At 42.9% G+C, this 25395-nt stretch overlaps 1 protein-coding gene across 1 annotated transcript; it reads left to right on the top strand.

Annotated features, from left to right (window-relative positions):
- The first annotated feature begins 3785 nt into the window (after positions 1–3785).
- Positions 3786–6920, top strand: LOC111883574 (uncharacterized). Its single transcript, XM_023879896.2, has 9 exons — positions 3786–3945; positions 4459–4530; positions 4953–5042; positions 5220–5262; positions 5405–5511; positions 5624–5719; positions 5808–5998; positions 6090–6159; positions 6558–6920. Exons 1-9 carry the CDS (start codon positions 3868–3870, stop codon positions 6663–6665), a joined length of 855 nt encoding a protein of 284 aa, XP_023735664.1. The 5' UTR covers positions 3786–3867; the 3' UTR covers positions 6666–6920.
- The last annotated feature ends 18475 nt before the right edge of the window (positions 6921–25395 follow it).

The following is a 25395-nucleotide window of genomic DNA, read 5'->3' as shown; positions in this document are numbered from 1 at the left end:
CATTCTTTTTTATGTATGCTTACGGTTTAGGGATATCTACGACTCTCATTAAGATACCTAAGGCCAAAAAGTATTTTATTGAGATTTCGCGTTTTAGGCTTAATAGCGCTTTACCGGTATTGTTACGAATCTTCAATTGGTCATAACTTCTTCGTTATAACTCAGATTTTATTGTTCTTTACATTTTTGGAAACCTTGATACGATATCTACCACTTAGTATACTCAAACTGAGCCTTTTGAACAGTTCATTTTTGACACTATTTTTATTAATTCACAAAGATATTACAGTGGTTGACTTCCAGTCGTTACATTGACCTGAAATATCGGGTTGTTACACGAAGCCCTAGTATCATCCCGAGACCCAAAGCGAGTCCCGAAGCCCCGAAGATCTCGAGGATAAAAGAGTTTCAAGCCGAAGCTCTGCTCACGAGAAGCTCGGTGTATGAAGATATCCCGGTTTCATAGAAGAACTTCTACTTGAAGAGCCGTAGTGCTGTCTGGCAATCATCTTAACAAGTGAGTGTGTCGTTACTTTCTTCTAACACATAGATATGAAGTATTTGCTATGAAATACATGTTATGTGTTTATATATTGTTTGTTTACTTAAGATGGATGTTGAATGAATGTTTTATACATGTTTTTAAATGGTTTAAACTGTATATGTAATTTTTATATACAAATATGTTGGGTAGAACATGGGTAGATGAAATAGTTGGTGTGTGATGAAGGATGAATTTGAGGATGAGACGAGAGATGATATAGATCATGAGATGAGGGTGACAGGTGAAAAATTAGTGAAACCTTTACCCAAACGATGGCCCCGTCATTCAGAAAAGTAGGGATGACAACCACGAACGATTCTAGACAATCGTATGGAACACTAGCAAGCTCGCAACTTGTAGGTGTTGTGGACTTGATGTTCACCGATGTACTCTAAAAACCATGGCAGCTATAGATTTACTGCCTCATATAAGAACCCTGGTAGCTATGGATTTAGTATTGTGTAGATGAACGATGGTAGCTATGGATTTAGTACTATGTAGATGAACCTTGGTAGCTATGGATTTAGTACTATGTAGATGAACCTCGGGCAACAATGGACTTTGTGCCAATTCCTTAGGTCAATCCTTAGGAATGAATGAAGAAAGGATAATTGATTCTTATGGTAGAACCTTAAGAAATAAAGAAGATAATAGGGATAGGTAATTGGGTTGATTGTTTGATGGTTAAATATAATAATTATATTATTGTGGGTTGAAAACCCTATATGCTCACCAAGCTCCCAAGCCTGACCCACTCAGTTTTCTTTGTATCACAGGTAGCGGCACAAGAGTATAAGTTGGTTGACATGACGAGAGATTCTGGATTATAGATCAGTAGTTATAAATAACTCTTGTAAGGTCTATTTTATACTGTTTATGCTTTTGGTCTGTATCAGAACATGACATCCCGAGATTTTGTTATTTAATGAAAATACGTTTCTTTTAAGAAATGTTTTGACAAATTCGTATCATATTTTGTTTTAGGAACAAATTCCGCTACTTTTTTAATCAAAGGATTACTCTTATTTTATAAAACAAAGCATAAACAAATCGGTCTTTTATGGCCGTGAAAATTGGGGATGTCACAAACTTGGTCAACCATGGTCAAAGTTAAGGTCAACAGTCCATGTTGACCAAAATCATTGAGTACATCTAGAAACTCGTCGAGTTCCTCCGGTGATCAGAAAACCGGGGAAAACCCTAACCAACTCGTCAAGTTACTCGTCAGACCGAAAACAAGAAAAGCCCGATCCAACTCGCCGAGTCTCTATGGCAACTCGTCGAGTTTTCCCTTGCCTTATCAGTCCTTCCAGTCGAATCCAAATCTCCAAACTACAGATCCAATCCCTTAAGACCTAAATACCACGTAAAGTTGCAAACTTTACGTGCATGCATGGCCTCAAATGGCTAAAACACTAAAACTCGGGTTCATACAATGTTTAGGACATGGAAAAGGGCCTAGAGTAGGTAAAGGGAGCAACTTTATGTCTATGAAGACATAGAGGTGTCCAGATCTGGAACCATATCCCCATGACAAGTCCAAATCCGAGTATGACACCCTTTTGCACCAAAAGTGACTATATTCTTCCATAAGATGAGATCTAAGCAAATAGAGATCAAGGTAGCAACTTTTTACCTCCAAATGGATGCTAACACCGGGTAGATGCCAGATCTAAAGCCTTCTCCTAACTTCAATCTCTTCAACCTTCAAGTTTCCTTCCAAAAAGCACAAGGTTCACTCTCCAAAGCTCACCCACACACACTCAAGAAGGCACTAAAGCGCGACTAAGGTTTCTCTCTGGACAGACAGGACGATGAGGGAGACCACAATGATCCATAAGTTCCTTAAATAGGGTGCAAACCCTTAAAAATTAGGGTTTTCCTTTACAATGTCTACTCGTCAAGTTGGAGCCTTCAAACTCGTTTAGTAGACCCTAAGCCCCGCGTCCAAGATCGATCTCTACTCGTCGAGTTGGGCTCCCCAACTCGTCGAGTCCCAGTACAAAACCCAAAAAAACTTAAAAATTGAATGATACTTGGAACATGCGTTACAATGATGGGTCTCGCCCTAACTCACATAACGAGCCCCGCCCACTGAGTATAACGGGCCTCACCCTGACGCGTATAACGGGCCCCGCCCAACAATACAAACATACAAATATAACAAGTAATAACATACAGAATAACCATCGGGTCCCGCCCAGTAAACATATAAATAATTTAACCCCATCACTTTGTCACCATAATATGAACTCATCCTTAAATGCACATTTGTCATGGTCTCATATGTTTAATCATCAAAAAGCTTGATATCTCGTTTTCAAAACATTGTTTTTAATCTAAATCTCTTATATTTGTTTACTTACCCGTTTTAAAATAGGTATTCTTCTTTAAAGTGTTTCAAAACAACTCCAAAAATTATGAACTTTCTACATGGATTGGTTGTTTGTTGTTATTTAGATATATCTTAGGTCTTCCTGATTTGAAGCCAATAAAACCGAATCCTAACCAATATTATAGAATGTGAACCTCAGTTAAGTGAGAAAAATTTTATAAGTTTAAAATACCTAAACAATAATATCAATAATACTAAAATCAATAATACTAAAGAAATTCCAATCTCATACGAAGGAGACAAAAGAAAATAAAAATAAGCAATTGAAATTGTTTTCAAAGAAATCCATACAAAGATAAAAAAAATAAAATAAACATATAATAATAATAATAATAATAATAATAATAATAATAATAATAATAATAATCTACCATAATAAATGAAAATGTTATGTCACTTGTCATTCTCTCATTTATTTGGCCACATGTCATTTTGTCATAATTTTGAAATATATTTATTTTCCACTATATCATTAATTTAGTTTCCATAAATTAAACCTACTATAATAACTATTAATTTCAAATTTGAAATTTCAATTTCAATTTCAAATAAATTTACACTTTAAACATTTGTATTTAACATTTTATTATAATAAATCGTTTAGTACACGGATCTAACAATTAAACACATAATTTTAATTAATTTATTTTTTGCATGTTTTTTTTCATAATTTTCATTTATTTCATATTTCAAATTCAAATAAACTATTCATTTAATCGTTCATGTTTAACATTATGTTTTAATTAACCCGTATAATATACGGGTCTTAAATGACAATTAAATAAAAAAAAACATTTCTTTTTAGACCGGGTATATATCAAAGGAGACCCTTTTTGAGTTTTTCTTTTTTCTTTTTCATACGCGAAATTACCACATATCTGTTTGTGTTCCCAAACGCCGTCGAGGAAAGCAGAATATCGATCGAAAAATGCAGTCAGCCGAGCAATTGGTACTCGATCTCAGTAGTCCTGATCTTCGCGAAAACGCTCTTCTCGAACTCTCCAAGGTATGTTTACTTTGTGCACTTCCATTGTGATGGATAACGTGATAATTTTATTCGTTTTTTAGGATTTAGTTAGATGAAGCAGTTTAAGATTATGGTAGAACGTGAAAGGGTAACTGAATTTGTGCCTTTTGGGCGTATGACTGTGAATTTGATCACTTGCGTTTTTCAATTTGGGAACTGTGTACGCGACGGGAGGACAAAGGGCTATTGATGGGGAAAGACACTAACAATTTCATTTTCTCGAGAGAATCTTAAATTATATAAAGATTAGGCATTGTCTGTGTCTATCTTTATTTGGAATGAATATGAAAGAGATGATGTTAATATTCCTTTCACTGTCGAATCAGCCAGCTTTACAAATTCGCTTGCTATCTACTGTAATGGTCCTCGAAGATTAGGTCTTATGAATATAGGCATGAGTTAGCTCATCTGTATGCGATTCTTTTGGTACTGTGGCTGCACTCATTCTGTAATGCTTAATTTGTTCTTTTCGCATTTTTGTTTCTTCTTTAGAAGAGAGAGCTGTTTCAAGATCTGGCTCCGTTACTGTGGAATTCATTTGGTACCATTGCAGCACTATTACAGGTATGCTGCTACCGACTGATAAGAGATTTTAATTTCTACTTCTACTTCATAGTTCATATGCAGTATTATAGATGTTAATGTTGTCTCACAATAGTCCTTAATGTTTGGTCTCCATACCATGTATGTCTGTTCAATATTTCCTTGTAGTGAATATTTCTCTTGTATGAGTTAAAAGCTTCAGTTATGTAATTAAATATCCTTTATTTGTTGGTAGTTTCTTTAGGTTGTTGGGAATTTTTTTTTGTTTCCATTAATAACAAAAGCATATAGATTCACGCGTTTTATAGTCAGCCAAAGCTTATGAGTAACATATGGATTCATTTATTTTATGTCTCTTTTGTTTCAAACATCCATGGAATTTCATTATATATGTTGTCTGGTGTCATGCTTTTTAGCTAATGCCAAGTGTTGCTTGGTTGCAGGAGATAGTTTCAATATATCCGTTTCTATCACCACCGAATCTAACTCCAGCCCAGTCAAATAGAGTCTGCAATGCCCTTGCTCTTCTGCAGGTGCACCTTCTGTTATTCATACTACATCCTTTTTCATTTCATTTTCAGTCTTTCAAATCTTGATGCTGTTGGTTGAATGATATTCATATACACAAATGATGATGAAAATCATTTTATTATCCAGCAATAAAATACAGCTAGTGGTAGTCATAATCGTAAATGCTTCTTTTTTTGCAGTGTGTAGCTTCACATCCAGACACAAGAATGCTGTTCTTGAATGGTAAGTTATGTTTATTAAGAAATTACTAAAAGTGAATTAGATAGAAATTAGTAAGTTAGTAAAAGTGTAGCCTCTATTGATTGTCCTTGTAGAGTTATGTAAGCATATGAAGATGATGAGTGATAGAATTTGTTGTTTGCAGCTCATATCCCTTTATATTTATACCCTTTTCTCAACACCACAAGCAAATCGAGGCCGTTTGAGTATCTGAGGCTTACTAGCTTAGGTGTCATTGGTGCCCTGGTGAAGGTACTTTGGCTTTTCATGTCAACATGTTTTGTTTTTTTTCTTAGAAACATAGTGTAGTGGCTGGAAGGAAGTAAGTAAGTGTTTTTAAGATATAATAAGTTTGATTTATCAGGTTGATGACACAGAAGTTATCAGCTTTCTGCTTTCAACAGAAATAATTCCGCTGTGCCTCCGCACAATGGAAATGGGGAGTGAGCTGTCGAAAACAGTTAAGTGTTGGTTTCTCTCAGTTGGGTTTTATGAATGAATGGTATGGATTGGATTTGTGTTAATGAATGGAATGGAATGGATTTCAGGTTGCAACGTTTATAGTTCAAAAGATTCTATTGGATGATGTGGGGCTGGACTACATATGCACGACAGCAGAACGTTTCTTTGCAGTGGGTAGAGTTTTGGGGAATATGGTGGCTGCACTTGCTGAGCAGCCCTCTTCACGCCTCTTGAAGCACATTATCCGATGTTACCTTCGATTGTCAGATAACCCCAGGTTAGGTTACCTTCCACTTAACCCTTAACTCTTAACTCTTAACCTCACCTTTTTTTTTTTTTATTTAAATCCATTTTGAAACATACTGCAGAGCATGTGATGCTTTGAGGAGTTGTCTTCCGGATATGCTGCGAGATGCTACTTTCAGCAGTTGCCTTCGTGTAAGTTATTCTGTTTGTTACATAGAGGTGGTAAAATTTGTCAAACTTAGGAAACTGAAATATTTCTATAAAAAGTAATAATCAAAATCTATGTATTTTAGACCAAAATGTAGTTGCACTTTTTGCTTATTATATAGCATCTTACTTTGAGTTTTTTTTGTAAGAGTGAAATAAATGGGTTTGTATTTGGATGAGAGGTGGGTACATATTTTGAAATTGAATGGTGGAGAGTAGGAAAAATGGTATGAATATAATAATGGAAGTAGAAGATAAAGAGATTTGATAGATTTTGGATGGTTGGGTTTGATTGTTTTAGTTAGTTAAGGAGGGAGAGTCTAAAATAATAGGTAGTAAATAGTAATTGTGTAGTGATTGATTATGTAATTTTACTATTTTAGGAGGATCCGACAACAAGAAGGTGGCTTCAACAGCTGGTTCATAATGTTCAAGGACCACGTGTTGGTGTTGGTCTTCAGGGAGGTGGAGGCTTCGATCACATGCTCTAACTAACTCCATCAAATCAAATATCAAATGCTTCTTTCTCTTACAACTCAAACCCCAAAACCCAAGATGTTATTTTCTATTTTCTATTTTCTATTATTACTTATTACTTAATTACAGATTCTTCTTTTGTGCTCATGTTTAGTTTGTTTATATTTTAACTAGCTAGCTAGCGTGTTTGTGTTATTAATTGGTGTTCGTTAATCTAGTGAAAAATGTTTAAATGCTACCACGTTCAGTTATTATTCACTTTCATTTCATGTCTTGTTTGTATATTCAAATTTTCCTTTTCCTTTTTCTTCTTCTACGATCTATTTACAATCACAACCTTTGGATTCCTATTTTGTCGTACACCACTCCATATTTATTAATCATGAATATTATTTTTAAAACACAAATACATACATGAATAAATGTATCGTCATCTTCATCTCTAACACCTGATTAAAAATATATTCTTAGTAATGAATTTCATGACTGGAACGCCTCTATGTTTGGTCTCTTCTTAAAATTATGCCCCTGTATAAATCCAAACAGCTCTAAATTCATGATTTGAAAACCCACAAGCCTCCAAGAACAACGTAACCTCTCTCTCAAAAGCCATTACCTAGAACTATATTGACAGAAATATACAACCAAAACAAGATAATCAAGGAATGAAATGCTACTTCCACAGTTCCAGGCATCGTCTTCCTTGGGTATTACAAAAATGGTTGCTTTGTTATATCTTCAACAGATCAAAGAAGATTAAACTTGATAAACTTTAGTAAATTCTGATTAAACTTCATCTAACATAACAGCCAACAAGCGATTAAAAGAATGTACCGTGTCAAAGAATATCTAACTACATCAACAACCATAAAACCTTCCACACTCACTCATTTAAAAGATTATATCAAGGGAAATTGACTAAACTAACCATATTTTTATTCAAATTTAAAGAAAATAACCAAAAAAATTTAGACCACTTTTTCCGGATTGACTCATTTTTCAGTTATCCTTTAAATTTCCGAGTTGTAATTTTCTTTTTCTTTTTGCACAATTTTTTTCTCAAAAAAATTCTCTACTTATATCAAAAATATTCATTTCGAAGTATTTAATATCATCATTTTTCAATCTATGTTTTTTAAGACCTTGTATCGATTATATTCTCATTTCTATGTTCTTTAACTTTTTGTAAGATTCTAGTAAGAAACGGAATATTTTTTCAAAAATCCAGAATTGTTCATCGGATTTCGAACTGGTTCACTTGTTTTTGAAATTCAAAGTCTTTTTTCCCCGAAATCCGAAATGGGATTTTTTTTCTTCAAAAAAAAAATACGTTTTTATGATGTCTGTAATGATCCGGAGTTGACTATTCTGGATTTGTTGGTTATTATTATTTTTAAAAAGGTTATTTTCTCTATTACTAACTTACAATATGATTGGTTTAGTTAATTTCCTACTATAAAATTTTACCATTATAAGCACGTTTAACATATTAAATATTTATTATATAAAAAAAGTACAGAAAAAGTTGGCTAACTTTTATCCAACTTGTTGAGACGCAACAATTACCTAACTCCTACGCTGATTTTAACTTGCAATGAATATAACGCGCAATATGTTGCTCGTTTTAAAAGCCATTATGTTGCTCGTTTTAAAAGCCATTCTTGTATCTTTATTTTCACATGTAAAATGATGCCAGTACTTGGTTGGCTCACATGGTCTACATAATCATACAAAACACATTACATTTTCAATACCATACCAACATCAAGCAAGACCGTCTTGTTGATTTTGAAGATCATATACGAAAAATAAAATTAGGCCCGTAGACATAATTATTTTTATATATAAACAAAATTCTTTATTATTAAAATAAGTCAATAATTGTTTTAAAAAAAGAACAATAAGATAAACTATAATCAAACATAATAACATGAATCGTGATGTTTTTATAGCATTTTTAGAAGTAAAGTTGTTCACCAATTATTCACAATCAATCCTCCTTTATATACTGTTCTCAATAACTATCATTTCCAAGTCATTAAGTTTTTCTTGTGACATTGTGGATTGTAAATACAAATTTACCAACTTTAATTTTAAGAAACTTGTTTTTGTAGAGGCAACACTTTCTAGAATAGTGGTCAAGACTCAATATGCATTAATTGCATTAGGAAAAAACCAACTTTTTTCATATATTTTAAAACATCGGGTGTGTTAGTAGTTTTGACTCGGTAAGAACTCGTCAACCAACTTTAACTTTAGATAAAGTTAATGGGCGTCGGTATCTGATTGTTCACCATACTTAAGTGTAGTAAGAACTCGTCAACCAGCTATAACGACTTGGCGAGTTCAAGAGAATAAGTAGCATCGTAGCGACTTCCGACTTGGATTGGTGAAAATAAAATGTTGAATTGACTTTGCCTTGATGATGATACCTTTTAATCAAATTTGTTTTCGGACCTAGATTACTCGTCTACCATAGCAAATCGTATGTAAAAATTGGGGCCCCTCCATGACATGACCATGTGCGGTCGCCCACCTCACACACCCTCAAAGATGTCCATGACTTCAAGACTTGCAAAAAATAAATAAAAATTAATTTTGTTGGAAAATATTACTATTGAATCATAGATAGTTAAATGTTGGTCATATTTAAGATCTTCCCTGAAAGATTTTCATTACTTGTTTGATCATCCCTGTAACATCCCAAATTCAAGCCCAAAAAATTTTTCATTTTTGATTAATTAATTCATAAACCTTCATTAGAAAATATTGTATAAACACGTCATCTCAAAACCAAGTATCATATTTGAAACCCACAACCATGAACAAATGTCATATCATAGTACAATCCCAGAAAACACCGTGCGGAAATCATATGTGAGTCTGTGTGATGCCATGCTACGCCGCCGACTCCTTCCCCTTGGATGAAGAGGTACTTGAAACCGTAAGCACAAAGCTTAGTGAGTTCCCCCATCAAACCACATACCATACAATACCATCGGTATCTTTCAACCGGTAATCGTCATCCGTATCTTTCAACCGGTAACTGGGGACTATTCCACCCTCTACCACTAGCATACAATAGCAAGATATAAGCACACATTCAGACATATCTGGTTACTAACCTACCCCTTGGTCCTAAGGACCACCATCAGGGAAACTATCCCTATCATGCAACATATCATACAGATATAACTCATAACCAAACGCATACCAGGCCAAGATAAATTATCACAAAGACAACTATCTTCTAAATACTTCTCAATGGTGGGGCGGCATTGTGGCCTTAGACCCAACCCTACTAGAAGGTAACTCACCTCGTAGCTGCTGAACTGTGCGGGAATCCTCTGACTGCTGCCACTGCTGCTCCGGAAATCCTCCGGCTAAAATTCCCACAAAACACTTAGTTAGAAACTGACATCTACCCTTAGGGTAAAATGACCATTTTACCCCTTGACCAAGTCAAAGTCAAAGTCAACTTCCAGTTGACCTGACTCGCCGAGTTGACTCGTCAACTCGTCGAGTCCCTATCCTTCCATCAGACCTCATAACCGTCTCTACTTGTCGAGCTAGGGTATGACTCGACGAGTTTTCCTTCCAAATGAACACCGACTGAATCCTCATCCGACTCGCCGAGTTGTATGAACAACTAGTCGAGTTCATCATCAACTGATACTCATGTCCTGCCCTGACTCGCCGAGTTGTATGAACAACTTGTTGAGTTACTCTTCATCCTATGAACACGTTTTGTCCTCGACTCGCCGAGTTCCATGAAGATTGTCTTGGACTCGCCGAGTCCGTTCATGCACTCGCCGAGTACCATGAACTCCCAGAACACTTTGCTTAGTCCGGAACGTGGGAGTCACTCCCTGGGACTCTCTAAAACCCTTCCATACTCAACTGGTCCTTGTGACCTTCACTGATATAGGACCAAAACCCTTGGACTCGCCGAGTCTATCACATTCCTTACTAAGAACTTCGATTTCTGATGTACAACACTTAACCAAATGATAGATCCAGACCCCTAAACTCGATCTAGCACGTAAAGTTATAAACTTTACGTGCATGCATGGGACATTTGAGCTAAAAAGGCTCTAAAATGGTTCTTTTGTTGCATGGGGCCTTCCTTGGTGCAAAAAGCAAACTAGATCTGACTTGTGGCTCATAAAATGACATGATACAGAAGCCCAAATGTAACAACCCAAAAATCCTGACTAAAAATTTCTTTTTAAAACATTACTAAAACCAGATTTATAAAAACGTATCATAAGTCATAACATAACTTTCGAGTATTAAATTCAAAACATAATCTCATTATCAGAGTCAAACATTCCCAGGCTAACTGACTATGGTGTGTGCACTGCAATCTTCCCGAGCTCCTCTTTTGAAAACTGAGTACCTGAAACCAAAACTGAAAACCGTAAGCACGAAGCTTAGTGAGCTCCCCCAAAATACCACATACCGTACAATAACATATAAAGCACATACTGGGCCTTGCCCACTGCATCGGATCGAAGTCCGGACTAACTTGGGCCTTGCCCCCTGCATCGGACCGAAGTCCGGAACTAACTGAACATCACATAACATAAACATATCAACTAGCATGAACACACATATACTGCATACTGCATCGGGCCGTAGCCCGGAACACATAACACATAAATCCTGTCTGAGCCACGAAGGCATCAAACATACTAACTACTGCATCGGATCAAAATCCGGAAACTACTGGTAGCTAAACGGGCCGACATTGTGGCCTTAGACCCGTTCCTACTGGAAGGAAACTCACCTCGTGAACTGGCTGCTGAGTGTATGGCTCTGGAAGCTATCTGTTGTTGCTCCGGTATCTCCCCGGCTACAATTCCATAAACACACTCAATCAAATACTAATAACTGAATTGGGGTAAAATGACTCTTTTACCCCTGGTCAAAGTCAACTCTCCCGGTCAAAGTCAACCTACAGTTGACCTGACTCGCCGAGTTGGGACGCCAACTCGCCGAGTCTCTATTCTCACTTCTCAACCCTAATCGCGGCTACTCGTCGAGTATGGCATCAACTCGACGAGTTCCCTTTCGATTCTAGAACTCAGGCTATCTGCATCCGACTCGCTGAGTCGTATGAACAACTCGACGTGTTGTTCTTGAGCTAAGAAGATTGCCTTGGAGTCGCCGAGTTGTATGAACAACTCGTCGAGTCCCTCCATTACTGAGTCTGACCTCCAACTCACTGAGTCCACTCTACTACTCACTGGTCCCCACTCGACATCACTCAAAAGGGGAAAAATCGGGGACTCGCGACTCGACTCGCCGAGTCGTTCTTTCGACTCGCCGAGTCGCATGCATGCAGCTACTCTAAACTCGATTCTGCTTGAACCCAACGCATAAAACTTATAGATCTGGGCTCCCTTAGCTCGATTAACACGTAAAGATTCTATCTTTACGTGCCCATATGCACCCATGAAGATTAAAAGGCTCAAAAAGCACAATAAAGGCTAGATCTAGGGTTCTCAAGCAAGGAAACTTCGAAAAGGCACTAGATCAGGGCTCTAACACTCCTAAATGAACAGATCTAGGGATATCTCGACCCAACAAGGCATCCATACAACTATAAAGCTTGGAAAATACATTAAACTAGCCTTAGAGGTGTTCTAATGGAGGTTTTAAGCACAAAACAGGATAATTCCGAGACATACCTCAATGAACTCTGACTTTGGCCTTGGATCTTTGCTCTACACTTCCTCTTTTTGGTCCTTTCTTCTTTTTCTTCTTTAATCCTTCAAGAATCCACACAAAAACACTTAGATCATACAAGGGATGGTTTAAGATTTCTCACAAGCTCTCTGAGGGTGAAGGAGGCGAGTTTGGGAGCACATAACATTGCTTAAATAGTGAGCAAACCCGGGGATTTAGGGTTTCTTCCTGGCAGGCAGACTCGTCGAGTCCCGAATATGGACTCGTCGAGTCGCCGACTTACACGTGCTCGAAATCCCGTCTCTACTCGACGAGTCGGGCTACAGACTCGCCGAGTCAACCCTCTTTAACTTAGGGTTTCTCCTTTCCTTTCTTGATCTTTCTAATTTCGGGTGTTACAACTCTCCCCCATTTAAACTAAACTTCGTCCTCGAAGTTCTCTATGATCAACTGACCTGCAATCCGCCTCAACACCCTGCCTGGTGACTTTAACCCTTTTGACCATCACTCCAGCCACTCACAGTGCTGGTCACTACTGTTGGTACATACTGAATTCTTCTTTTTTCCATAATTTCCTTAACGTTACTTCCTCCGACTGAAAATTCTGTTACCCCTCATCCGCCTACCGGATGCACTGAGACCACCCTGGTCCAACTAATCTGCCGATATCTGAGTTACCGGACTCCCACCAGTCCCTACACCCAATTGCAACCTACTAGTTGCTTCCAACGATTTCTGAAGATACTTCGATTATATATAACTGTTCTATCCACTCTGCCGCTCATACTGAAACGATGCTGCTGGAACCAGCTTGCTTATCTCCCATCTGATTACTCAACTCCTACTAACTCGAGCCTTCCATCCTGAAAGAAAAGCTACCTGCCTAGCTATCCTTACAGTTCACTTATACTTGGCAAAAGGCTCAACTGATCCTGCTGAGAGGGACTTGCCATTTCCAAATCATCCAACTATACTAATACTGACCCTCACACTGCAACTATCCGAAACACGGAACTGCCTGCAACACCGAACTGCCTGAAACACTGAACTGCCTGAAACACTGAACTGCCTGATACACTGAACTGCCTGATACACTGAACTGCCTGATACACTGAACCGCCTGATACACTGAACCGCCTGATACACTGAACTGCCTGATACACTGAACTGCCTGAAACACTGAATTGCCTGATACACTGAACTGCCTGATACATTGAACTGCGTGAAACACTGAGTTCCAACTCAACTGTGGAGTCAAAGGACTCCTCACTTAGTCGCTCCCACGACTTCTGAACGAAATCTTTCTCTGGAACTAGTTTCCACTAGTTATCCTGTCACTGTGGCTCTAACAACCTTCCGATCCACCGATCAGGTCCAAACGTCACATCCTGACATCATCAATTCCACGACTAACAACATGATGGCTCCCAGACTGACGATAGCCCTTAACATACCCGAACCCCAACGGTCCACTGCTACTCTGATCTCATAACTGTGGTGACGACCCGACTGTCGAATCGCCGACTTAACCATAACTGAACCATTTGGAAAATCCGAAATCTAACTCGTGGATTCCTATATCTTCACTGCTACACCCGAACTGGTGGGTACTACTATTTCCCCCGCGTCCAACAACGCGCTCATGCTGCCTACCAACCTGATAAAGGCCACGGCTACACCCGCAGACTTACAACTCTCTAATACTATCTGACTGCTAGTGAATGTTACGGCTACCCCTGCAGACTTACAACACTACTACTACTATCTGACTGCTAGTGAATGCTACGGCTACCTCGCAGACTTACAACACTACTACTACTATCTGACTGCTAGTGAATGCTACGGCTACCACCGCAGACTTATAACACTACTACTACTATCTGACTGCTAGTGAATGCTACGGCTACCCCCGCAGGCTTACAACACTACTACTACTATCTGACTGCTAGTGAATGCTACGGCTACCCCCCGCAGACTTACAACACTACTACTACTATCTGACTGCTAGTGAATGCTACGACTACCCCCCGCAGACTTACAACACTACTATTACTACTATCTGAGGACGTCCTGACTATCCCTAGTCCTGCTAGGGATTCCTCATCCTGATTTCTCAAAACCAGCCCTCAATCTTTGAATACTGCATCAACCTCGACATCTTATATCCTTGATATACTTAGCGCTTCGTCGAGGAATTCTTCAGCTTGGTTCCCAAACCAACCGTCTACTAATCCGGATACAAGAAGCTATTTTTGGGAAGTTTCCAAACTCCCAACTCCTGAATCTACACAATTCTGCATGCTGACCCTGTCACTGGCTACTAATACGAAAGCATCTCTTGCTAACCGTTCTCATGATCCTCATTCCGACTCACTTGAGCCCTACAAGTGTTCCTCCAATCCTGGATTCTCAACCAGCTTCTAACCATCTCGATTACATGAACTAACTGCTGGGAAGGTCCTCGAACTCCCAATTCTGAACTTCTCGATCCATCGATCACTGTGCTACTATCATTTCCTCTCGGAGACCGCGCACTCATTCCGAGTCTACGTGGCTCTTATCCTTGTATACTCAGAGGGTTCTCCCCCACTTGGATTCGGCTAGATCCTTACTGCTCACTGGTTGAAAGGATTTCCAACCTTCCTTCCATTAAAAGGGCGATATGCTGTCCGCCGACGTTTACCCTTGCCAGCGCTCCAACTAACTCTTACCAGATCCGCACCCTTCTTGCTTTCTGACTGAGCACCCTTCGATCCTTAACTGTATTTGCTTTAGGGACTACTTCCCGAGAACCTGCGTTTGGGGTGCACATCCCCAACCCACTTCCTTACTGATCGCTATCTACTCCACTAAAAACTCTGGATTATCACTACTGAGAATATAACTGATCATTACCTGACTAACGCCTTCCGCAAGTAGTAAGGCACTACTGAATCTTACACATACATGTTACAGTCACCGCATCTGAAGTAACCTGATCTAGAGGGAACGACCTCCAATTCACCATTCTAATCCCATGGTATGCAGATGGCATAAAACTCCGTCACAAGTAGGTAATATAATACCTCCAACACATATACTTATTGATATCAATGCAACAACATAACAAATAATAACATGAATAATAATTGACAGGGAGGTAAAAGATACATACCTCCATCACTCAGCGCTGCTCGAATCCTTGCTGAAATCAACCGGAAAACTCGGCTCCGAGCCGTGGGCGCCCTTGCCCGGCCTCGGCAACCACTGGCGGTACTTGAAGTCCCAAGGGCAGGAGCTGGCACCTGCCCTGCTGTATACAAACTCGGACAGTGGGCCTTCTTGTGGCCCCTCTGACTGCAATGGAAACATATCGGCTCAAGTCCCTGGGCGACGGTAACAGTACAATCTCTGCTAAAATGGCCAATCTGGCCGCACTTGAAACATCCAGCATCGCCCCCACTTCTACGCCTGCATGTACCCATGTGCGTCCTACCACACTTCCCGCATCGACTGCGGATCTGATAGTTCTTCGTCCTCAAATTCGACCCCTTGGGCCTCTTACCGGAACCTGCGGCTCCCTGAGTTTCATCCGTTTTCCTCTTCCTTTCTGATTCCCTGCCCGTCTCTCGCTCCTGCGTTACCTTGTCGACACCGCCCGTCGGCTGAACAACAGTTGTCTGATCCTGGAGCTTCGCAATCAACCTATCAGTGATCCTCACAACCATGTCGGGCAGATCCTCGCGAATGGCTCGCGTAACCTCCTCAACTATCCAATCATGCAAAGGTCTCTCTTGGAGACAGGGTGCCCCACTCACTCCTGTCCCCTGATGGCAAAAACTAGAAATGGGATCTCCTTTCCCAATGGATCCCTGAACTCCATAAGAATCCGGGTCTAGACGAGCCCCAATCTGTCCTGAAACTATCCCGGCCTTAAAGGCCTCAAGATGACTGTCCATGAGCTCCACAATGGCCTCTCTAACCGAACCGAAAATCACTGGAATCTGATCAATGATGTTGCGCATGATCTCTGCAGAAATGAAATCCCTCATCTGATCCTCAAGCTGCCCAGCTCTAGAGCCTGAGCTAGATCCCTCCCCGGCACCTGAACTGCCAACTGATATCTCGCGCAACATCACCATGCTGAAAATATAACAATTCCTGATCAATTTACACACTACTGCTGAGGGATCTCTCACACACTCTACTAGTTCCCTGGTTTTGCCTTGGCCCCTCTTGAATCGAGTACAGATCCTCTGCTTTCAGTAGTACGGGCCCATACTACCTTCCACATCTATCCATACTTTCCTCAAGAGTTACCTCAACTCCACCAAGTCCCCTTTTCTCTATTACTGATCTCTGCTACTCTCATCCCAGGCTTGCCCTAGGGAACCTCTGACTCCACCCAAACCAATCCTCAGCTGCTGAAGGCCTCCTTGAAATGTCAATTAGCCACCACCTGAATACCATCACATGCAATGAGGCTCGGATAATCCTTCGAGTAAAAGTCTCGTCCCTAAAACGGTTAGACTCAAACGAGAGCTGCGCAATAGGGCCAAATCCAGCACTCTGAGATTAATAAACCCTGCTCACATGTGATATGACGTATTCACCTAATGGTTAACTCCCATCACTCAGAGTCCCACAAAGCACAAAGCAAGCAACATTCGGATAAAGGAAACATACTCAGGCAAAACTATTCTCATAACAACAAACTGTACTAGCATACAATGCTAAGCTCATACTATCAGGCATAACCTACACAGGCTATCCTACTACTGTCTACTCATCACTAGCATGAAATTCTTATCAAGCTGAAACACATAAAGCAGGCACATAAAGCATCATCCTAGATCCTTAGTCCTATTCTAGCATGTTGTTCTACTGAAACTGAAGCTGAAACTAAAACTGAAACTGAAACTGAAGCTGATACTGAAACTGATACTGATACTGATAATCATAACGTAACTTGTATCGGTAATTTGGGAGTACTTACTTGAGCTCGGCTGATTGCAAGCACCACACCCTTTTTCTCTTTTCAAGTTATTTACTTTCTAAATATTCTTTTTGCTTTTTCTGAAACTCTTTTCTTTTCTCAAACTCCTTTTTCAAAACTGTCTTTTCCTTTTGAAAACCTTCATACCAATCCCTTAGTTTGAGTTCAGACACGCCCGAGGGTATGTCCGAATCCCTCAAACCAAGGCTCTGATACCAACTTGTAACGACACAAAAATCCTGACTAAAAATTTCTTTTTAAAACATTACTAAAACCAGATTTATAAAAACGTATCATAAGTCATAACATAACTTTCGAGTATTAAATTCAAAACATAATCTCATTATTAGAGTCAAACATTCCCAGGCTAACTGACTATGGTGTGTGCACTGCAATCTTCCCGAGCTCCTCTTTTGAAAACTGAGTACCTGAAACCAAAACTGAATACCATAAGCACGAAGCTTAGTGAGCTCCCCCAATCTACCACATACCATACAATAACATATAAAGCACATACTGGGCCTTGCCCACTGCATCGGACCGAAGTCCGGACTAACTGGGGCCTTGCCCCCTGCATCGGACCGAAGTCCGGAAACTGACAGGGACCTTGTCCCCTACATCGGACCGAAGTCCGGACTAACTGGCTGGGACCATGTCCCCTGCATCGGACCGAAGTCCGGACTAACTGGGGCCTTGCCCCCTGCATCGGACCGAAGTACAGAAACTGACTGGGACCTTGTCCCCTGCATCGGACCGAAGTCCGGACTAACTGACTGGGACCTTGTCCCCTGCATCGGACCGAAGTCCGGACTAACTGGGGCCTTTCCCCCTGCATCGGACCAAAGTCCGGAACTAACTGAACATCACATAACATAAACATATCAACTAGCATGAACACACATATACTGCATACTGCATCGGGCCGTAGCCCGGAACACATAACACATAAATCCTGTCTGAGCCACGAAGGCATCAAACATACTAACTACTGCATCGGATCAAAATCCGGAAACTACTGGTAGCTAAACGGGCCGACATTGTGGCCTTAGACCCGTTCCTACTGGAAGGAAACTCACCTCGTGAACTGGCTGCTGAGTGTATGGCTCTGGAAGCTATCTGTTGTTGCTCCGGTATCTCCCCGGCTACAATTCCATAAACACACTCAATCAAATACTAATAACTGAATTGGGGTAAAATGACTCTTTTACCCCTGGTCAAAGTCAACTCTCCCGGTCAAAGTCAACCTACAGTTGACCTGACTCGCCGAGTTGGGCCGCCAACTCGCCGAGTCTCTATTCTCACTTCTCAACCCTACTCGCGGCTACTCGTCGAGTATGGCATCAACTCGACGAGTTCCCTTTCGATTCTAGAACTCAGGCTATCTGCATCCGACTCACTGAGTCGTATGAACAACTCGACGTGTTGTTCTTGAGCTAAGAAGATTGCCTTGGAGTCGCCGAGTTGTATGAACAACTCGTCGAGTCCCTCCATTACTAAGTCTGACCTCCAACTCACTGAGTCCACTCTACTACTCACTGGTCCCCACTCGACATCACTCAAAAGGGGAAAAATTGGGGACTCGCGACTCGACTCGCCGAGTCGTTCTTCCGACTCGCCGAGTCGCATGCATGCAACTACTCTAAACTCGATTCTGCTTGAACCCAGCGCATAAACTTATAGATCTGGGCTCCCTTAGCTAGATTAACACGTAAAGATTCTATCTTTACATGCCCATATGCACCCATGAAGATTAAAAGGCTCAAAAAGCAGAATAAAGGCAAGATCTAGGGTTCTCAAGCAAGGAAACTTCGAAAAGGCACTAGATCAGGGTTCTAACACTCCTAAATGAACGGATCTAGGGATATCTCAACCCAACAAGGCATCCATACAACTATAAAGCTTGGAAAATACATTAAACTAGCCTTAGAGGTGTTCTAATGGAGGTTTTAAGCACAAAACAGGATAATTCCGAGACATACCTTAATGAACTCTGACTTTGGCCTTGGATCTTTGCTATACACTTCCTCTTTTTGGTCCTTTCTTCTTTTTCTTCTTTAATCCTTCAAGAATCCACACAAAAACACTTAGATCATACAAGGGATGGTTTAGCATTTCTCACAAGCTCTCTGAGGGTGAAGGAGGTGAGTTTGGGGGCACAAAACATTGCTTAAATAGTGAGCAAACCCGGGGATTTAGGGTTTCTTCCTGGCAGGAAGACTCGCCGAGTCCCGAATATGGACTCGTCGAGTCGCCGACTTACACGTGCTCGAAATCCCGTCTCTACTCGACGAGTCGGGCTACAGACTCGCCGAGTCAACCCTCTTTACTTAGGGTTTCTCCTTTCCTTTCTTGATCTTTCTGATTTCGAGTGTTACACCAAACCCCCAACCACGTTTGCAAACATGGTTGGCCACCAAAAATGGCTTATAAAAGCCCTAAATCACCTCAAAGAGGAGTCTAACAAATGAATGAGCAAGGTTCAGACTTTATACCTTCCAAAGACTGCAAATGATGAACCAAACTCGAATCCTTCAGTCCCCTCTTGATCCTTCCATGCTCTTCCTTCTTCCTTGAGACCAAAACTCACAAGAATCACTCAAAAAGCCTTAGATCTTCACAAAACGGCTAGGGTTTGCTATGAGGAGTGTTTGGGAGCATAAAGGGGAAAAGGAGGCTGCATAAGGTTGTTTAAATAGGGAGCAAACCCATGGATTAGGGTTTTTGTCCAAACAACGGCTACTCGCTGAGTCCGGGACTCTACTCGCCGAGTCCGCAACTTAAACCCTGCGCCTCATCCCGCTTCTACTCGGCAGGTGCTACAAATATCCCCCACTTATTATAGACTTCGTCCTCGAAGTCTGTCGCTCGATCCTGAAACAGCTCGAGGTAGTGCTCCATCATCTCATCCACCATCTCCCAAGTCCACTCCGACCCCTTTCGGTGCTGCCACTGCACCTTCACGAGTTCTACTCTTTTGCTCCTCAGATCCTTCGACTTCCGGTCAAGGATCGCCACCGGGTGCTCGATGTAATTCAGGCTGCCATCAACCTGAATGTCCTCCAAGGGTACCACCGCCGTATCGTCCACTAGGCACTTCCGCAGCTGAGAGACGTGGAAAGTGTTGTGGATCTGACTAAGCTGGGCTGGCAGATCCAGCCGGTACGCCACCTTGCCCACCCAGGCTACAACCCTGAATGGTCCGATATACCTTGGGCCCAACTTGCCCCGCTTCCTGAATCGGATGACGCCCTTCCATGGAGACACCTTTAGGAGAACCATATCCCCGACCTGGAATTCTAGTTCTGATTGGCACTTGTCAGCATAACTTTTCTGCTGACTTTGAGCAGTCTGAAGCCTGCTCCGGACCTGCTGAATCTTCTCCGTCGTCTTGAGCACTACTTTGGTGCTCCCCATGACTCTCTGCCCAACCTCGCCCCAACATATCGGGGTCCTGCACCTCCTCCCATACAACATCTCGAAGGGAGGACGGTCGATACTCGCATGATAGTTGTTATTATACGAGAACTCCGCCAACGAGAGGTAGGTATCCTAACTACCTCTGAAATCTAAAACGCATGCCCGCAGCATATCCTCCAAAGTCTGGATGGTCCGCTCGCTCTGGCCATCCGTCTGCGGGTGAAAAAGCGGTGCTAAAGTGCAGACGAGTACCCAGCTGGTCATGAAACCTCTTCCAAAACCTGGAAGTAAACTGCACGTCTTTATCCGAAACCGGCACTCCGTGCCGCGCCACCACCCCCTGAGATAGATTTCGGCCAATTTCTCGGCCGAGATGCTCTCCTGAATCGGAATAAAGTGGGCGCTTTTGGTCAATCGATCCACGATGACCCATATTGAATCCATCCCCCGCGCGGTCCTGGGAAGCTTCGTGATAAAATCCATCGTAATATCCTCCCATTTCCACAGCGGGATATCCAACGGTTGCATTTTGCCGTGAGGTCTCTGATGCTCGGCCTTGACCTTCTTGTAGGTCAAGCATTGCTCCACGTACCATGCCACATCCCGATTCATGCAGGGCCACCAATAGTCCAGACGAAGATCCCTATACATCTTCGTCGCCCCGGGATGAATGGAGAATCGGGATTTGTGCGCCTCCTCCATCAGGACCTGGCGCACTCCTCCATGATAAGGGACCCACACCTTATGGTGAAGAGTCAATAACCCTTGGCTATCATAGTCGAAGGAGGAAACCTGCCCCACAATCCGCTCACTCTTCCGATGTTCCTCCTTCATAGCCTCCTGCCGAGCCTCTCGGATCCGCTCCAGAAACGGAGTCACCACTGTCATCCTTAGACATATATCCCTGATCGGCTCTGCCTTGTGGCTAAGCACATCGGCCACGACATTGGCCTTCCCCGGATGGTAGAGGATCTCACAATCATAATCCTTCACCACATCAAGCCACCGACGCTGCCTCATATTCAGATTTGGCTGGTCCATGAGACACCTCAAACTCTTGTGATCCGTGTAAATCATACAACGAACCCCATAGAGGTAATGCCTCCAAATCTTAAGGGCAAACACAATAGCCCCCAACTCCAAATCATGCGTCGGGTAGTTCGCCTCGTGAGGCTTCAGCTGCCTCGACGCGTAGGCGATGACATGCCCTCTTTGCATCAATATCGTGCCCAATCCTGCGATTGATGCATCGCAGTACACAACAAAATCCTCCATGCCCTCTGGCAGGGCTAAAATTGGCGCCTCGCACAATCTCTGTCTCAGCGTCTCAAATGCGGCCTGCTGCTCAGGCCCCCAGTGATACACCACCGACTTCTTAGTCAGTCGGGTGAGCGGAACTGCTATCTTGGAGAAGTCCTGAATGAATCTCCGATAGTAGCCTTCCAAACCTAGAAAGCTCGGAATCTCGGATGGAGATCTCGGAACCTCCCAACTCATCACGACCTCCACTTTAGCCGAATCTACCGAAATCCCGTTCTGGTTGACAATGTGCCCAAGAAACTGCACCTCGCGCAACCAGAACTCATACTTGGAGAACTTAGCATACAAGTTCTCCCTCCTCAAAGTCTCCAGAACCTCCCGCAGATGCTCCTCATGCTGCTCCTGCGTCTTGGAATAAACCAAGATGTCATCAATAAATAGTATCACAGACCGATCCAACATCGGTCTACACACGCGGTTCATGAGATCATGAATGCGGCAGGAGCATTGGTGAGCCCGAAAGGCATCACCACAAACTCATAGTGGCCATAACGCGTCCGAAACGCAGTCTTTTGCACATCCTCCTCTCTGACCCTCATCTGATGATACCCTAAACGCAAATCAATCTTGGAGAACCAAGATGCTCCGTGAAGCTGGTCAAAGAGGTCATAAATCCTCGGAAGTGGGTAGCGGTTCTTCACCGTTACCTTGTTCAGCTCCCGATAATCTATATACATCCGATGCGACCCATCCTTCTTCCTCACAAACATAATCGGGGCTCCCCAGGGTGAACTGCTCGGTCTAATGAAACCCTTGTCTAACAGCTCCTGCAGCTGTGTAGACAACTCCTGCATCTCAGGAGGAGCCAACCGATACGGTGCCTTGGCTATCGGAGCCGCACCAGGACCTAGGTCGATCCTGAATTCTACCTGTCGCTCCAGAGGTATCCCAGGCAACTCCTCGGGGAATACGTCCGCAAACTCCCGTACCACAGGTACATCGTCCACTGTCGCCCTACCCGTTTCCCGGGTATCCATAACATACGCGACATAACCTGCGCAACCCTGCTGAAGGTAATGCCTAGATCTCGCTGCTGAACATAAAGTTGGTCCTCGTTGTGGCCTCTCACCCTGAATCACCAGCTCTCCCCCACTTGGGGTCCTGACTCGCACCAACTGCTGCGCGCAGTCGATCACTGCCCCATTAAGGCTGAGCCAATCCATGCCTATAATCCCCTTGTTCCCACGCAATGGAATGGGAACCAGGTCTACCAAGTAGCGCTCCTCAAATAACCTCAGCACACAATCTCGAAATACCGTCGATGCCCGCGCCGAACGGTCGTCGGTAATCTCTACCTCTAGAGGGCAATCCAACATGCCCGAAGACTCAGAAAATCTCTTGCTAAGCGCAAGAGACACAAATGATCGGGTAGCGCCCGAGTCAAACAAAACCAGAACCGGGATGTCGTTCACATGGAACGATCCTAAACAGAGCACATATCAATAACACAATCACAACAAGAAAAAGATTGGAGGGAAAGAATCATACCCGTCACCACATCGGGTGCAGCGCGTGCCTCCTCGGTTGTCAGCTGAAATGCTCGGCTCCGTACCACTGGAACCTCTGCCTTGACCTTCCGGCCATCTGTAACCCGCGCCGTCGTTGAGACCGGCGCTGCCGCTAGCACTGCTGCTGACGCTGCTGTCAATCTTGGGCAATTGGCCCTTTTGTGGCCCCTCTGATTGCAATGGAAGCAAATCAGGTGTGTCATCTGTACTGCAGGGGCGGGGGCAGTACAATCCCTGCCAAAATGCCCCACCTTTCCACACTTATAGCAGCCTGAACCCGGCCCAGTGCGACAAGCTCCCTCGTGTGACCGACCACATTTCCCGCAGCGGTCCTATCCTGCCTAGCCTTTCGGCCTACCATCAGATCCCTTGGGCTTCTTCCCCGAAGCCCCAGTCGTCAGCCCCTCCACTGACTTCCTCTTCTGGACATGCTCCAGATCAATCTCCCTCTCCCTAGCCCTGGAAATCATGGAATCCAAGGTAGGGCAAGCCGAAAAAACTAACATGCTCCCGAATGTCAGCTCGTAGCATGTCGTGGTAGCGGGTCCTCCTCATATCCTCATCACCCGCATTCTAGGGCACCAGCAATGCCCTCTCCCGGAACTTGGCGGTGACTTTCGCCACAGTCTCCGTAGTCTGCCTCATATCCAAAAACTCCCTGGCCAACCGCTAAAGCTCTACAGCTAGCGCAAACTCCGCTCTGAATCTGGTCACAAAATCCGACCAAGTCATAGCCTCAACAGCCGAGGCTCCCAATGAGTCTCCAACAGACTCCCACCAATCCCTAGCCCTATCTCGCAGGCATCCTGCTGCATATCTCACCTTCGACCCCTCTGGGCAGAAGCTCGTCAGTTGCGCAGACTCAATGTCTGCGATCCATCTCCTAGCAGCAATGGGGTCTTTCGCCCCATGGAAATCCGGCGCACCACTCCCACGAAAGTCCTTAAAGGACAGTGTGCGCGTACCCATCTGGCTAGACGCCATATCACTCCTGAATGATCGGAGGCGATCCTCCATCAGCTCAACAATCCCCTCCTTGATCAACCCGAAGATGATAGGGGTCGACTCAAGGATTCCTCTCGTGATCTCAGATGCGATGAACTCGCATAGCCCGTCATCAACCTGCTCGGATCCCGAACCCGAGCTCGATCCTGATCCTGATCCGGAACCTCCTGCTCCAAGTCGTGTGGTCACCATACTGAAAACACACTCACAAACGTCAGGATCATACATGTACTCGAGACATCTAACACACTCCCCAAGGTTCCCAATTTCATCTAGGCCCTCCTTGATTCGAGTACGGGTCCTCTGCTTTCAGTAGTACGAGCCCATACTACCTTCCACATCTACCCGTGCTTTCCTCAAGGATTTCTTCGACTTCACCAGGTCCCTTTACCGATACCCCTTTCCACTAACCTCATCCTAGGCTTCCCTAAGGCACTCTCCGACCTACTCTCCGCCATCAGCTGCACAGGAGCCCCTACCATTTCCCCTAACTAACTTGCAGGTACTGTTACATATCCGCTCCTTAGTTAGTTGGAAATAACAAGAACCCCTATAGCACAAAGCAAGCAACATTCGTGCATCGAGTAACCAAATCAGGCATAACCTATACAGGCCATCCTTCTGCTGACTAAACAGCCCTAGCATACAGCTCATACAATAGGCATATAAGGCATCCTCCTAGATCCTTAGCCCTAACTAGCATGCGATTATCATAATCATATATCAGGCACATAGGGCATCTTCTTAGATCCTTAGTCCTATTCTAGCATGCAATTCTGAATCAAGCCATATAGCATAACACAACATGTATGGGTATCTTGGGGAAAA

The sequence above is a fragment of the Lactuca sativa genome, chromosome 5, assembly GCF_002870075.4.
Source record: "Lactuca sativa cultivar Salinas chromosome 5, Lsat_Salinas_v11, whole genome shotgun sequence".
Taxonomy (NCBI): Eukaryota; Viridiplantae; Streptophyta; class Magnoliopsida; order Asterales; family Asteraceae; genus Lactuca; species Lactuca sativa.
Note: the sequence above shows the minus strand (reverse complement) of the source record. Positions and strands in the feature narration are given on the sequence as shown.

Coding starts and splice junctions, on each gene's coding strand:
- LOC111883574 (XM_023879896.2), top strand. CDS start 3,868: ATGCAGTCAGCCGAGCAATTGGTACTCGATCTCAGTAGTCCTGATCTT. Junction 5,263..5,404: donor AAGAATGCTGTTCTTGAATG/GTAAGTTATGTT, acceptor TGTTGTTTGCAG/CTCATATCCCTTTATATTTA. Junction 5,512..5,623: donor TCATTGGTGCCCTGGTGAAG/GTACTTTGGCTT, acceptor TTGATTTATCAG/GTTGATGACACAGAAGTTAT.